The 14,268-nt window shown below is 40.8% G+C and overlaps 3 protein-coding genes and 1 long non-coding RNA gene across 4 annotated transcripts; 1 reads left to right on the top strand and 3 right to left on the bottom strand.

The window, feature by feature from the left end:
- Window positions 1-75: 75 nt before the first annotated feature.
- On the bottom strand, window positions 76-1,599 carry LOC141805755 (proteinase-activated receptor 1-like). Its single transcript, XM_074690945.1, has 2 exons — window positions 1,554-1,599; window positions 76-1,483 (listed from the first exon to the last, which is right to left on the bottom strand). Exons 1-2 carry the CDS (start codon window positions 1,597-1,599, stop codon window positions 159-161), a joined length of 1,371 nt encoding a protein of 456 aa, XP_074547046.1. The 3' UTR covers window positions 76-158.
- Window positions 1,600-1,649: 50 nt separating this feature from the next.
- LOC141805133 (uncharacterized) lies at window positions 1,650-4,710 on the bottom strand. Its single transcript, XR_012599692.1, has 4 exons — window positions 4,639-4,710; window positions 4,225-4,272; window positions 3,820-3,867; window positions 1,650-1,673 (listed from the first exon to the last, which is right to left on the bottom strand). It is a non-coding gene; the product is annotated as an uncharacterized LOC141805133 (long non-coding RNA).
- Window positions 4,711-6,738: 2,028 nt separating this feature from the next.
- Window positions 6,739-9,227, bottom strand: LOC141805754 (proteinase-activated receptor 1-like). The gene is made up of 3 exons (XM_074690943.1): window positions 9,122-9,227; window positions 8,917-9,006; window positions 6,739-7,928 (listed from the first exon to the last, which is right to left on the bottom strand). The coding sequence occupies exons 1-3, from the start codon at window positions 9,225-9,227 to the stop codon at window positions 6,739-6,741; spliced, it is 1,386 nt and encodes a 461-aa protein (XP_074547044.1).
- Window positions 9,228-10,860: 1,633 nt separating this feature from the next.
- tmem141 (transmembrane protein 141) lies at window positions 10,861-13,184 on the top strand. The gene is made up of 5 exons (XM_074690767.1): window positions 10,861-11,020; window positions 11,210-11,276; window positions 12,605-12,688; window positions 12,765-12,875; window positions 12,970-13,184. Exons 1-5 carry the CDS (start codon window positions 10,967-10,969, stop codon window positions 13,029-13,031), a joined length of 378 nt encoding a protein of 125 aa, XP_074546868.1. The 5' UTR covers window positions 10,861-10,966; the 3' UTR covers window positions 13,032-13,184.
- The last annotated feature ends 1,084 nt before the right edge of the window (window positions 13,185-14,268 follow it).

The following is a 14,268-nucleotide window of genomic DNA, read 5'->3' as shown; positions in this document are numbered from 1 at the left end:
AGAAGAGGGCAGCAATAGCAAAAGCTCTCAAGGAAAATGACACAGCAGAAAGACAAGCAGTTAGCCTGTTAGCCTGTTAGCATGGAGGATAGTCAGCCTGCGCTTTGATTCACTGCAGAAAGATTTCAGTTTGAGTTTCCTTTCAGGCTCAGAGCGTCTCAGATCAGGTTTTTCTTGCAGTGGCTGCAAAGGTTTGCCTGAGAAGAGTCGCTGTTGACGAGTGGAGGGTTAGTTTTGGAGACTTCTCTGCAGTTGGGTTTCAGGGCTGTTTGGCTGGTGGTCGTGCTTGGATCAGACGCTGACTGTCCGCTGCTGGATCCCTGTGTGGTCCTCTGACGCCCCAGCAGACCAGACAGCTCTTTCTGAAACTGGGTCGATCCAAAGTAGTAGACCAGAGGATCCAGGAGGCAGTTCAGACTTCCCAAACACAGAAACACCTGATAAGCTATGTAGAGGCTGTCTGCATGGTTCTCGTTAGTCACGTCTCCTTCAACAAACTTTACCACGCGTACGATGAAAAGACAGTTTGTGGGAGTGAAACAGATCACAAACATCACCAGCACAGTCGAGGCCAACACTGCTGCTCTTCTTCTCTTGCGATCCTGATCTGGGAGCCCTGGTTGGGTCTTGTTCAGGGTCTTGATCACCTGTATGTAGGAGACGGCCGTGATGATGAGAGGCAGGAAGAAGAGGAGGAGGCAGAGGATGATGAAGTACATCTTGTAGCACTCAAACAGCTCTGAGGCCTGGACGTCGCTGCATGTGGTGATATTCAGCTGGTGCAGCCAAACAGTCTGTTCAGTGAAGAGAATATGCATAGATCCAACAAAGGACACAACCCACATGGCGACACAGGCTAGGACTGCCTTTCTAGGGGTCCTCCAGGTCAGAGAGTCCATAGGGTAGACCACAGCCAGGAGCCGGTCCACACTGATACACGCAATGAGCAGAACAGAGCAGTACATGTTCCAGAAAAAGGCTGCAGTGACCAGACGGCACATGGCGGGGCCAAAGATCCAGTCGTTTCCCTTAAAGTGGTAGGAGATCTTAAAGGGCAGCACCGCGGCAAAGAGCAGGTCAGCACAGGCCAGGTTCAGCATGAAGACCACTGCAGGGTTCTTGGGTTTGATCCTCCGAACAAAGACCAGCACTGCACAGATGTTGAAGGGCACGCTGATGATGAAGACCAGTGTGTAGAAGGAAGGGATGAAGACGGTGGACAGACGGCCTGTTAGAAACAGCTCAGCCTCCTCTGAGATCTGCCTCCTGCTGGAGCTGCTTACACTGTCATCATAAGGTTTTTGACATCCAGATGTGTCTTCACTTTTTAAAAGATTACTTAGATCCTTTTCCTCATGAGGGCCATAGTCATCAGATCCAAATGGGAGAACAAGGTCAAGATTAATATGTAACTTTTCATCGGGTGTGGAGGGTTTTATATTTTGTGAAAAACCAGGTGCCAGTCCACCAACTGGTCGCTGTCCTGGTGACAGAAAGAACAGGGTTTTTGTTAACAAAAACAAGGTCCTTGATAAGACCCAGATTTATCTGACCCTGATAAAAATAACAGAGGAATCTTGTGCGTCTACAGGTCCACATGCAAACATCAGATTTCCCTTCAAGAGAAAAAGAGTTCCTCTCACCAATCCGAGGAGGAGGATATGTAATCCAATCTGAGAATCAAAACAATATCAGAAAGTCACATTAAACAGTACAGACACAGAGGAAAGGTTTTATGACTCTGACCATCAAGAGCATCAGGATTTATCTTTTTATTGATTTGGTTTAGATCATTATTATTTATCAGAAATCCAAATCGTCATTGGTCATTGGATGTGATTAATGACATACACTCACCGGCCACTTTATTAGGCACACCTGTCCAACTCGTTACCACAAATTTCTAATCAGCCAATCACATCGCAGCATGCAGACATGGTGAAGACGATCTGCTGCAGTTCAAAGCGAACATCAGGATGGGGAAGAAAGGTGATTTAAGGGACTCTGAACGTGGCATGGTTGTTGGTCTGAGTATTTCAGAAACTGCTGATCTACTGGGATTTTAACCCACAACCATCTCTAGGGTTTACAGAGAATGGTCCCAAAAAGAGAAAATATCCAGTGAGCAGCAGTTCTGTGGGACAAAATGCCTTGTTGATGCCAGAGGTCAGAGGAGAATGGACAGACTGGTTGGAGCTGATAGAAAGGCAACAGTAACTCAGAGATTTCTGGATTTCTGCTCCACATTCAGATGGTAGGGTCAGAATTTGGCCTCAACAACATGAAAGCATGGATCCATCCTGCCTTGTATCAACGGTTCAGGCTGCTGCTGCTGCTGGTGTGATGGTGTGGGGGATATTTTCTTGGCTCACTTTGGGCCCCATGAGCTGCGTTTCCACCAAGCAGTACGGGTCAGTTCAGTACGGTTTGGGACAGTTAAGTCTGATCCCGTTTGCGTTTCCACAGCAAACTGTGCCCTCTCATGGTGGGCGGGGTGTAAGCCGGATGCCGGAAGCCACAGCTGTTAAACAATAGAGCGACGCCGTAGCAGCTTACCCCGCTATTAAATCCAACAAAGAAGAAAACGCGACACAGTAAACAAAGAGCAACGACGGAGGACATGCAGCATTTCGTCCTCTTTGTGATTTTCATGTAACTCTCTGTTACAAAGTGCAATCAAGCTTCGTTTCAGAGAAGCCTGTGAGCTGCCAGGAGAAATGCAGCCACTGTCGGGGTAAGTAAGGATTCTTTTGACCAATCAACCGTCTGCAGTGTGTTGCTCCACCTCCTGAGAGCAGATCGGTTCAGTCTGGCACCCATACGAAAGGGTCCCAAAAAAGTGGGACGGCTCGTCTCGGTTTTTAGGGATCCGTCCCAGGATGAGTCAGTGGAAACACCACAAAAAAAAAAAAAAAAAAAAAAAAAAAAAACGAGAACAAAAGACAACAAGGGAAAAGGGGAGGGGGGGGGGAGAAGAAAGAGAAAAAAGAAAAAAAAAGAAAAAAGAAAAAAGGGGGGAAGAAAAAAAAGAAAGAAAAAGAGAAAAAAGGAAAAAAAGAGAAAAAAGGAAAAAAAAGAGAAAAAGAGAGAAAAGAAAAAAGAAAGAAAAAGAGAAAAAAGGAAAGAAAAGAGAAAAAAAAGGAAAAAAAGAGAAAAAGGAAAAAAACAATAAAGAAAAAAATAAAGAAAAAGAGAAAAAAGGGGAAAAAAGAGAAAAAGAGAGAGAAAAGAAAAGAAAGAAAGAAAAAGACAAAAAAGGAAAAAGAGAGAAAAAGAGAAAAAAGGAAAAAGAAAGAAAAAGGAAAAACGAAAAAAGAAAAATGAAAAAAAAAAAAGAAAAATGAAAAGAGAGAAAAAAGTAAAAAGTAAAAAAAAAGAAAAATCCACAGCCTACCTGAGTATTGTTGCTGACCATGTCCATCCCTTTATGAGCACAGTGTACCCATCTTCTGATGGCTACTTCCAGCAGGATAACGCTCCATGTCATAAAGCTGGAATCATCTCAGACTGCTTTCTTCAACATGACAATGAGTTCCCTGTACTCAAATGTCCTCCACAGTCCCCAGATCTCAATCCAATAGAGCACCTTTGGGATGTGGTGGAACGGGAGATTCTCATCATGGATGTTCAGACCACAAATCTGCAGCAACTGTGTGATGCTATCATGTCAATATGGACCAAACTCTCTGAGGAAGGTTTCAACCAGGTCTACCTGATAAAGTGGCGGATGAGTGTAGTTATGTATACACACCAAGACAACAAGCTGACTCATGCAGGTTGTCAACTCCTGAATCAGAAAGGGTTTGAAATTCCTCCTACCATTATCGATGTCAGTCGATAGATCCCAGTCTGAGATATTTTCTGTAACTGACAAAGAGAGCACAAACTTTAGAGCCACAAAGGTCAAAGTCTTCAGACACGTCAGCATCCTGATTGTAAATATTAGAAACTGAATCTATGAAGTATTAAACATGACTCTTCACAGGAAAGATTTAAAGGAAAGGTTTCATGAATCAGACTTAACACCCAAGATCTTTGATCAATTTTTAATCAAGTGATACAGAAAATTAAATCAGGTCTTACTTTTTCCATCATAACAAATTAATAGATGACAAAGTAACTTATAAACACCCTGTGATGGTGGAAAACATTATCAAAACAGTATAAACACAAAGACAACAAGCTGTCAAATCCTGCTCAGAAAGGGTTTGAAATTCCTCTTACCATTAACGTCAGGGGTCCATGGATCCCAGTCTGAGATATTTTCTAAAACTGACAAAGAGAGCACAAACTTTAGAGCCACAAAGGTCAAACTTTTTGGATACATCAGCATCCTGATGATAAATAATAGCAACTAGCTAAATCTACGAAGTATTAAACATGACTCTTCACAGGAAAGATTTAAAGGAAAGTCCAAATTTATAATTTTCTTGTGATTTTACCCTCCCAAAAAACAACAAATTTTGTAATTCCAGAAGTTGTCACTCAAAATTTTTGATCTTTTCTTAATCAAGTGATACAGTATACTAAATCACGTCTTAATTTTTCCATCATAACAAATTTAAAGATGACAAAGTAGCATATAAACACCCTGTGATGGTGGAGAACATCTAATAAAGTGAGTGAAATTCCTCATACTGTCAGAGTCATAACTCCATGAATCCCAGTCTGAGACGTTGTAGTCCTCTTCTGAAACTGACGCAGCGTGGGCAAACATCAGCACCACCAGGATCCTACTTTTTGGACACATCCACATCCTGCTGCTGAAATTACAAACCGTGAAAAAACCAAACCAAAGAAAAAGTGACAGAGTCAGATCCTCAGAGTCTCCTGAGCCTGTCTCTGGTGTGAGCTGCTGCAGATCAACACACAGTCAGTTTTAATCATTCATGTTCCCACCCACAGGCTGGTCCACTTCAAACAGCCCCCCCTGGCCAATCAGCTGCAGCCCCTGGGCTGTCAGGGACTCGTTCCCGTTGTGTGATGTCACCTCCTCGCCATGCAGCAGCTCCAGCCAATAAAACGCTTAACGTCAAGCTAACAAATGACCAGGGCCTGTATGTATGACAGGCCATTAGCTGGGAAAAACAGACTGTTTGTACTAACAGCGAAAAAAAAGTTGATTAATGGTTTGCATGAGCCAAGTTAGCAACTTTAGCTTTAGAAGATGCATTTTTTCGGGGAACAGATGAGATAAGGGAGACAATCGAGGTTTCAAACCAGCGAGACTCAGGCATTGCTGGGGCACCTGCTTTCATATTACTGATTTAATTGAGGCTTTCTACTTGGCACTCAGAATCACCACACACATTTACTCTGTTCAAGATCGCCAAACTTTCTCTTTCTCTTTGTTCACTGATAACAGCTGTTAGTGCATTCTTGTAATAAAATCTCCATTTCTCCAACAAAAAAATCTTTTCTTGATCTTCTCTCAGTCTCATGGTTCCTGCTCGCCAGGTTTATTGCTGTTAATGAGTGATAGGCAAAAGGGCCGTTACATAACGCAACGTTAGGACTAATGGTTAGGACTAATTTGTTTAATGACTAAACATGCATATGGGCCCTGGATTTATACAATTTAAGGTGTTTCTTGTAATTTTTTCGTCTCTTTTTCGTCATCTTTGTATTTGGAATGGATCATCACTTTGTGTGGCTCATTTGTTGGTCGTGGACACCAAACTTTTTGTGGCTTCAGTGATATTTTTACTACTTTTCTCCTGTGTTTGTCTGGAGACCCTACATGTAACCATGGCTGCATTGTTTACATGTGAAATCAGCTGTTTACAGCCTGTACCATGTCAATGCTAACTGGTGCTAGGCCGGATGTTTCCCCACAAGGTGAGGAGGAGGAGGTGAGGACGACGTGCCGGTTCGACCTGTCCTTCCATCCATCGTTATTGGGAACGTAAGATCTATCTCCAATAAGATGGACGAGCTAGCTGTGCTAACCCAGCAACAGAGGGAATACCAGAGGGCAGAGTAGCATCATGCTATTCACAGACATGGCTAACAGAGCTAACAGCAGACACCAAGGCCACATGTGAAGAGCTTCACCTGCTGTGAGCAGACAGGATCCAGGAGACAGAGACTGAACAGACTGCTGAAGAAGCTCAGTCCTGGACCCTGTGGAGGTGGAGACTGGCTGACTGGACAATGATGGACAAGCTGTCAGCATCTATTTTCTTATGGAGCTTTTTACACTTTCTACACACTTTCTTACTTTGGATTTCTTGATTGCTGCTGTGACTTCAATTTTGTCTATTCTATTCTATGTGAACACAGTAATCGCTCTCGGATGCGGGACAAAACAAGCAAGGAGCTCTTCTTCATGCTGGACTTATTTGGAGATTGACTCTTGCACAGTTTCATCTCTATGTGATTTTGGACTGAGTACAGACTGTCAAACACAGATGTTGTTTACTGACTTGAAGAAACACACACTCTGAAAAGCTGCTCGTGTTTAGAGCGTCAGATCAGAGTGGATAGAGATTTCCTCTGCACAGGACGCTGGAGGAGCTTCACAGCTTTAGTGTCTTTATTTTAAGTGCATGGACAGAGTTCTTGGAAAATAGGTCTGCATCGTGCAAAACACCACCACACCAGTAAAAAGCAGTAAGACGACAACAAAGGCTTTTAAGGAAAATGACACCACAGAAGAAGAAATACAAGCAGTGTAGCTTTAATTCAATGCAGATAGATTTGACAACATTTCAGTTTGAGTTTCAGGCTCAGAGCGTCTCAGATCAGGTTTTTCTTGCAGCGGCTGCAAAGGTTTGTCTGAGAAGAGTCGCTGTTGACGAGTGGAGGGTTAGATTTGCAGTTGGGTTTCAGGGCTGTTTGGCTGGTGGTCGTGCTTGGATCAGACGCTGACTGTCCGCTGCTGGATCCCTGTGTGGTCCTCTGACGCCCCAGCAGACCAGACAGCTCTTTCTGAAACTGGGTCGATCCAAAGTAGTAGACCAGAGGATCCAGGAGGCAGTTCAGACTTCCCAAACACAGAAACACCTGATAAGCTATGTAGAGGCTGTCTCCATGGTTCACCAAGTCTCTCTCATTGAACTTCAGCTGGTGCACAATGAAAAGACAGTTTGTGGGAGTGAAACAGATCACAAACATCACCAGCACAGTCGAGGCCAACACTGCTGCTCTTCTTCTCTTGCGATCCTGATCTGGGAGCCCTGGTTGGGTCTTGTTCAGGGTCTTGATCACCTGTATGTAGGAGACGGCCGTGATGATGAGAGGCAGGAAGAAGAGGAGGAGGCAGAGGATGATGAAGTACATCTTGTAGCACTCAAACAGCTCTGAGGCCTGGACGTCGCTGCATGTGGTGATATTCAGCTGTTTAAGGCTGGCAGTCTGTTCAGTGAAGAGAATATGCATGGATCCAACAAAGGACACAACCCACATGGCGACACAGGCTAGGACTGCCTTTCTAGGACTCCTCCAGGTCAGAGAGTCCATAGGGTAGACCACAGCCAGGAGCCGGTCCACACTGATACACGCAATGAGCAGAACAGAGCAGTACATGTTCCAGAAAAAGGCTGCAGTGACCAGACGGCACATGGCGGGGCCAAAGATCCAGTCGTTTCCCTTAAAGTGGTAGGAGATCTTAAAGGGCAGCACCGCGGCAAAGAGCAGGTCAGCACAGGCCAGGTTCAGCATGAAGACCACCGCAGGGTTCTTGGGTTTGATCCTCCGAACAAAGACCAGCACTGCACAGATGTTGAAGGGCACGCTGATGATGAAGACCAGTGTGTAGAAGGAAGGGATGAAGACGGTGGACAGACGGCCTGTTAGAAACAGCTCAGCCTCCTCTGAGATCTGCCTCCTGCTGGAGCTGCTTTTACTTGTGTTAGTCAGAGGAAAAGATTTGTTTTTCTTTTCCACACCCAGTCCGTTTTCAGTAGATACCAAGTCTTTTTCACTTCCTGAAATAGAAAAAAGTGTCATTAACCATTGAGCAACCAGGTTGAACTGTAGTGATGGGAATCGAAAACCAGTTCCTGTTGAGAATCAATAAGAAATGTTTCAATCCATCGATATCGTTAGCCTTTGTGCTTAACGATTCCCCTATCAATTCTTCACATTATGCCGGAGCCGCCGGGCCTTACGTTGACTTGTTTGCTGCAGCTATCTTAGCTTAGCAGTTAGATAACGTTTACCGAGAAAACTCTGATTCAAGATTTTCAGCTTGAAGTTTTCCTGAAGAACTGACTTCATAAAGAAATGTTCATCACTCTCTCTCAGGAGATTCATATTCAGCACATTTGAAATGGTATAAATCACCTTATTTAACAAAATAAAGAAAAAGCACAAGCTTGATGCTAACGTATATGGGAAACTGCATTGATATGCTAGCAGTTAGCATTAATCAGTATAACTTCAGCTTCAGAATAGAATTTCAACTTTTAGCACAGAAACATATCACATCAACTCTTTGTAAAAAATACTGAGAATTTCAAATGTCAGAAGCTAACAGGCTAATGAAAGGCTCATGGCTGACGGAAAGGTTCCAAACAACTTAAACCATTGCTATAACCACTTTGTGACACTAGGTGGCCTCCTTGAATTATTAATATATCACAACACAGAACAGCAACGTCACATTGAGTGAAATTTTGACCTGTTTCTGTTTAATTATGCCCAGAAATATCCAGACTCAGGGACCAATTACATTTTATTCACTTACAGTATAAACTCAATTTAATGTTGTTGACACAGAAAACCTGTAAAGCTACTTTTTGAACCAAGAAAATTCACAACAGGAATCGATAAAGAATCAGATAGATAAGCAGAATTGATAAGGACATTGGTATTGACAAAATCTTATCAATTCTCATCCCTATTGAATTGTACCTTTTACAAAACAATGATTTTAACGTGGGCTTCCATATCTCAGGTCATCTTGTGCATTACCGTTGTGATGATGAGGATCAGCACAGGGATCTTCTTCGGGGTCATACATTGGATCAAAATCAAATCCAAAGCCTACTCCCAGTGAACAGGCTGGAAAGAGAAAGTAAAATGTGTCAAACAGGTTGAACCCTTTGTTTTTTTCATTAATACAAACACATGACTAACTGTTTAATACAGCAAATTACAGACAAAAGGCAAAACTCACCTGGTTTCTCCTCAGGTTCCCACTGAATTTCCCATTCAGTTTCCTCCTCGTCTGCACTGGCGCATCGAGCCAACCACAGCAAAGTGCTCAAACACACTAAAAACATGTTTCTGATGAAACAAATCAAGAAAGTAAAAATAAAACCACCACAGAGTTCTACTGTGTGATCCTCTGTGCTCACTGAGCCTTTCCTATATCGGTTCTTCTTCAGATCTCCATCTACTAATATTTTAATTTGGTCCCTGTAATTACTCCGCCCACCAATCAGCTGCAGCATGGGGATATAAACTCATCTAAGACCTGCATCCTGTTTCAGAGCAGGCCGAGATAAGCAGGTAATTATTGTGGAACAAACACAGTTTCTCTCCAGCCAGTGTTTCACAAGTTTGAGTTTGGTTTTTGTATCAGTTGTTGCACATTTTACCTGCGTCTTTGATGATATCCAGCCAGGAAAGACTGTGACTGCAACAACAAGGTGTTAGACTCAGGAAAAGATAATGACAGGGAAAGGATTTTGGGCTGTGACCTCAATTCAGTGTTTAAAAAAAGTGTGTCTGTGAGGAAGGAAGATCTCAGAGTTTAAAGACGGCCGTTTGGTCTCCTCCCGGTCGTGATTTCACTAGTGGGTAAACAAATCTGAGAGCATGCTATTGCAACCCTTTCCATTTTTTTTTAAAGCTTTATTTATTACCATCATCAAATCCCAGATTAAGTTTAAACGGTGTTTACATTATTCTCTGCAGAAAGCATCAACACAAGTACAGGAAATCATTCATAACATCCAAGTGCTTGAGCAACTTCTCAAGAGATTGAAAAATTACGCAACAGTGAATGTGTGTGTGTCACTTTTTTAAAATTTCAACATATATATATATATATATATATATATATATATATATATATATATATATATATATATATATATATCCTTGCTATTTCTCGCTCAGTTAACAAGTTTTTCTGAATAAACTTAAATCCAAAAAATTAAAAATAAAAAAGTTAAAAATAAAGAAAAAAGTCTTTATTTGCACCCAGGGGCCTTTTGAATGCAACTAAAATATCACATTTAATTAATGAAATAGTAGAGTATAATATGGTTACAGGTGGATAATGTCCATACTATTAAGAGGAAGCAAACGTATCAAGTAAACTTACTTTTGGTGCAAAGTGTGATCCAAAAAAAGCACGTAAGAATAGACTTAAATAATGAATGTATAGGCTCTATGTGCCTGTATGCTAACTTTGTTTATTTTTTTTTAATGAAATACAAGCTAATACAATAAAAGCAGGGTCAGTATGATTTTAGTTTTTTTTACTTTAATAGATTTTAATCATAAAATATAAAACAGGTTAATTAAATCGAGCTTTTAATTCGAAAATCACAGTTTTCACGTCTGGCGTCTGCTTGTTTGAGTTTACACAGCGGATCTACCACTACCAATATGGCGGACGCGCTGACGTGTTGCAGTAGCGGGAAAACAGACAATGCTGCGTTCACAGGTGGATTCCAAAAACTCTAAACCGGCTGAACAACTAAACAGGAGTGAATTTTTTCAAACCCGAGTATGTTTTGTGTTAAAGTCGTTTTTTTTCTTTCGTATTTCGAGGGATAAATGGAAGAATGTGCGGATTCGTCTCACAGTTTGCCCCGAGTAGCTGCAGTTCCACCTCCTCGCCGCTAATATCGCTAGTGCTTTGTACAAACCGATCTAACAGCTGTCCTCTGTTTATATTTCTTGCTCTCACCCTCTCACCGCGGAAGTTTTGTAACAGACAGGTTATGTACACAGCCCCGGCATGCTGTAATGTTAATTTAACCTCCAGTTTTACTCAGAGTGAATAAAGATGGTGAACCTCGGGATCACTAAAGTAGATGACGCGATAGCAGCCAAACATCCGGTGAGTTTTGACCTTATCTTTTCCACCTTCTTTCCTCAGTGTTAGATCTTTAGAGGACAGTGAGTCAAATGAATAAGATGCTGTAAATATTAACACCTGGGACACCGTGTATTATAACATGATGATAAATGATTTTATGCGGTTCAGTGTGAGGTGATTGTTGATCTTTGTTTTCTCCAACTTGTTCAGGGTTTGGGGAGTTATGCTGCCTGTCAGTCTCACGCCTTCATGAAGGGAACAGGGACTTTTATACTCGGTAAGAGACGAGTCTTTAAGTCAGTATCTGACATTTCATTTATTACACTGGATCTTGTTTCAAGTATTTCCAAATAAGACAACTTTAAATAACAACTTACGCTAGTTTTATGTTGTAAAGGTGTTTGTGTATACATCATCACATGAGGACAATTTATTTTGATTTTTAACAAAGAATGCTGTATCCCTCTTCTGTTTTTTTTTTATTTTTTATTTTTTAATTATTATTGTTATTATTTTTTATTGGTTTTTGTTGTTGTTATTTTTTTCTGTTTTATTTTGCTTGGAATTCCTTTTCTTCAATATGGGAGAATAACAATGATAACTAAGTAATAATAATAATAATGATAATTATAATAATAAAAATAATAATAATAATAATAAAAGCAAACCAGACTTCCAACAAAGCAATATTTGGTACATAATAGTGCTTTTTGATTGAAAAAAAATAAATAGATAAAATAAAATAATAATAATTATAATAATAATAATAATAATAATAATAATAATAATAATAATAAATAGTAATAATAAAATATAACTTCACTCGTGGTAAAAAAAAAAATTAATAAAGAAAGAAAGAAAATAAAGAAAAAATGTACAAAATATACAAAATATACAAAACATCTCTATGGCTTCAAAAGTTAACTACAGGAAGTTCAATAAGATATCCTTTATGTCCAAGTTTTAATTAGCTGACTTAGACAGTAATAAAAGAGGGACACTTTCACACTAATATTTTAGATTTTTTTAGGATTCAAAAGCCCCCATTTTAAAGATGGACAGGGTGTAATTTGGATTAAAAAAGATGCAGGAACTTTAATTTAGCAGTTCAAACAAATGAAAATCTGTTAATTCTAAGGATTAAGTTACAGTCTAGAAAGGAATACAAAAGGAAGTCAGTACTGAGTGGATAAATCTGCATTTATTAAGCTCAACTGACCGATGTTTTAACTAGTTAGATGTAATCTTTACAGTCATAGATATTCCCAGACAAAAAAAAACTGTGTAGAGTGAATACAAAACAGTAATAAAAATGTTAAAACATAAATATAAATGTGGTTAAACACTCTGAATGACATGTCCTTTTTGTTCACTACGGACTTTCTCTCTATTTTTATGAATGAAAATATTCAGCAAAAAAAACCATCTTTCTGGAAAACACAGGAAGTATTGCAAGTGTAGTGTCAGCGGACTGAATCCACATCAGAGTAAGAATAAAACCTAAGAGTAAAATTTTGGTGCTCTGTAGCTTGGTGAGTTAGTAAAAGATTTTTTCAGCGTCTGTCATTGCTGTCGTGATCAGATGTGTCCTGTGTTTCTCTTCAGGTGCTGGCTCTTTATTTTTCCTCCAGAGGGCTCTGCAGAAGAAGCTCCCGTACCCTCTTCAGTGGAACCTCCTCATCTCTATAGGTGAGAAATGACACGAGGCCTGGGAGAGCGAATAAAACGCCACTGATCATTTAACCTCTCGTACTCTCTCCCTCAGTGGCGGCTTCAGTGGGAAGTTATGCAGTGACTCGATGGGAAACGCAGAAATGTTCAGACCTTTGGATTCTGCTAGAAACAGGGAAGGTCCCGGACAGGTCGCCACCTCCAGGTGAGCTGCAGACCGTCATCAACATTATAATTAATCAAAAGAGACCAGATGAATCCATGTTCTCTGTGTTAAACTGTGCATGTTTGTCTTTCAGTGCCTCAGCCGGTGGAACCAAAAGCATCTGGAAAAACGAAATATGGGGACGCCATGGAATGACATGTAGCTTTAAAAGACTTGTGCATCAACTGTAAATACAAACCTCTGTTCTGTCTCTGTACAATATTAAAGTGTGCCATGGAATTAATCTCTTTGTTGAGTGTGAAACACAAAATACATGTGATTTATTTGCAGTAAAACACATGGATGAAGTTTCTCTCGTCTTCTTTTAAGGGGATGGGGTGTCAGTATTTACTTACCAGAGCATCACATTTGGATGAGAGGATGAGTTCTTTGAATCAGAGGTCAGCTTTAGTTTGGGTTTTTAGGGGGAATCAAATCTTAAAGAGGGGGTATCCAATCTTAAAGAGAGGGTATCGTTCTGTTTTTCGTCCTTATTTTGCCTCCATAGTAGCTTTACATGATTTAGATGTGAAAAAAATACAGTTTTCCATTTCGGTGTTTTAGAAAAACCTTTTCAGCCTCTCTGAAACACATTATTTTTAAGGCTCCCCGCTCCACAAACCCCCTTCATCTGATTGGTCAGTGCTCTGGGGGCCAGTTACATTAAAAGACCAGTTCCTGTTACCTTTCATTTGATCTTTATTTACACATTGAACATTTTTATGAGGTATGTTTTGTGTTACAGGGTCAAATTATAAGAAGTGACACGTCGAATTGAGGGTCACACTCTCCCCTTTAACCTCTGATAAACATTAATGAACATATTAATTCTCTCTGAAACCTAAGAGCTTTTATTTTTGGCATAAACTCATTTAAGCTTAGTTGAAACACATGAACCATGCATGTTATAAAAGTTTTAACAGGCACAGGATGATACTGGTATCTACTGGTATCTACTGGGATACGTAAACTGGGTTAAGCGTGCCTTTCAGACACCCCCTCCCTAAAAGTGAACTGAGATTTTGCTCATCCTGCTGCGTGTGCTGACTTCAGGGCTCCTCTGGCACCCGAGTGCCTCAGAACAAACACGCAGAGCTGCTGGCTATCATGGAGGAGCGCGGCACATACGCCAGAAGCAAGAGTGCAACGCAGGGAGGGTACATAAAGAGGAATTACCATACAATCTAAAATGATTCAGCATGGTTGTGTTTGTTAAGCTAAATTTGTGTTTCTTCAAAGGAATAATCCACGCCAGAGGGCTGGTGTGTGAGAGTCTGGCTGAGATGGAAAGAAAAACCCCGCCCCCTGCAAGAGGAACTAACACTGAGTGTCTCATGAAAAACGAAAGTTGCACGGCTTTTCAGTGTAAAAAGAGGAAGTTTAAAGGAAGAAA

Source organism: Halichoeres trimaculatus, unplaced genomic scaffold, assembly GCF_033239565.1.
Source record: "Halichoeres trimaculatus isolate MK-OKI-2021-1 unplaced genomic scaffold, fHalTri1.1 fHalTri1_scaffold_16, whole genome shotgun sequence".
NCBI lineage: Eukaryota > Metazoa > Chordata > Actinopteri > Labriformes > Labridae > Halichoeres > Halichoeres trimaculatus.
Note: the sequence above shows the minus strand (reverse complement) of the source record. Positions and strands in the feature narration are given on the sequence as shown.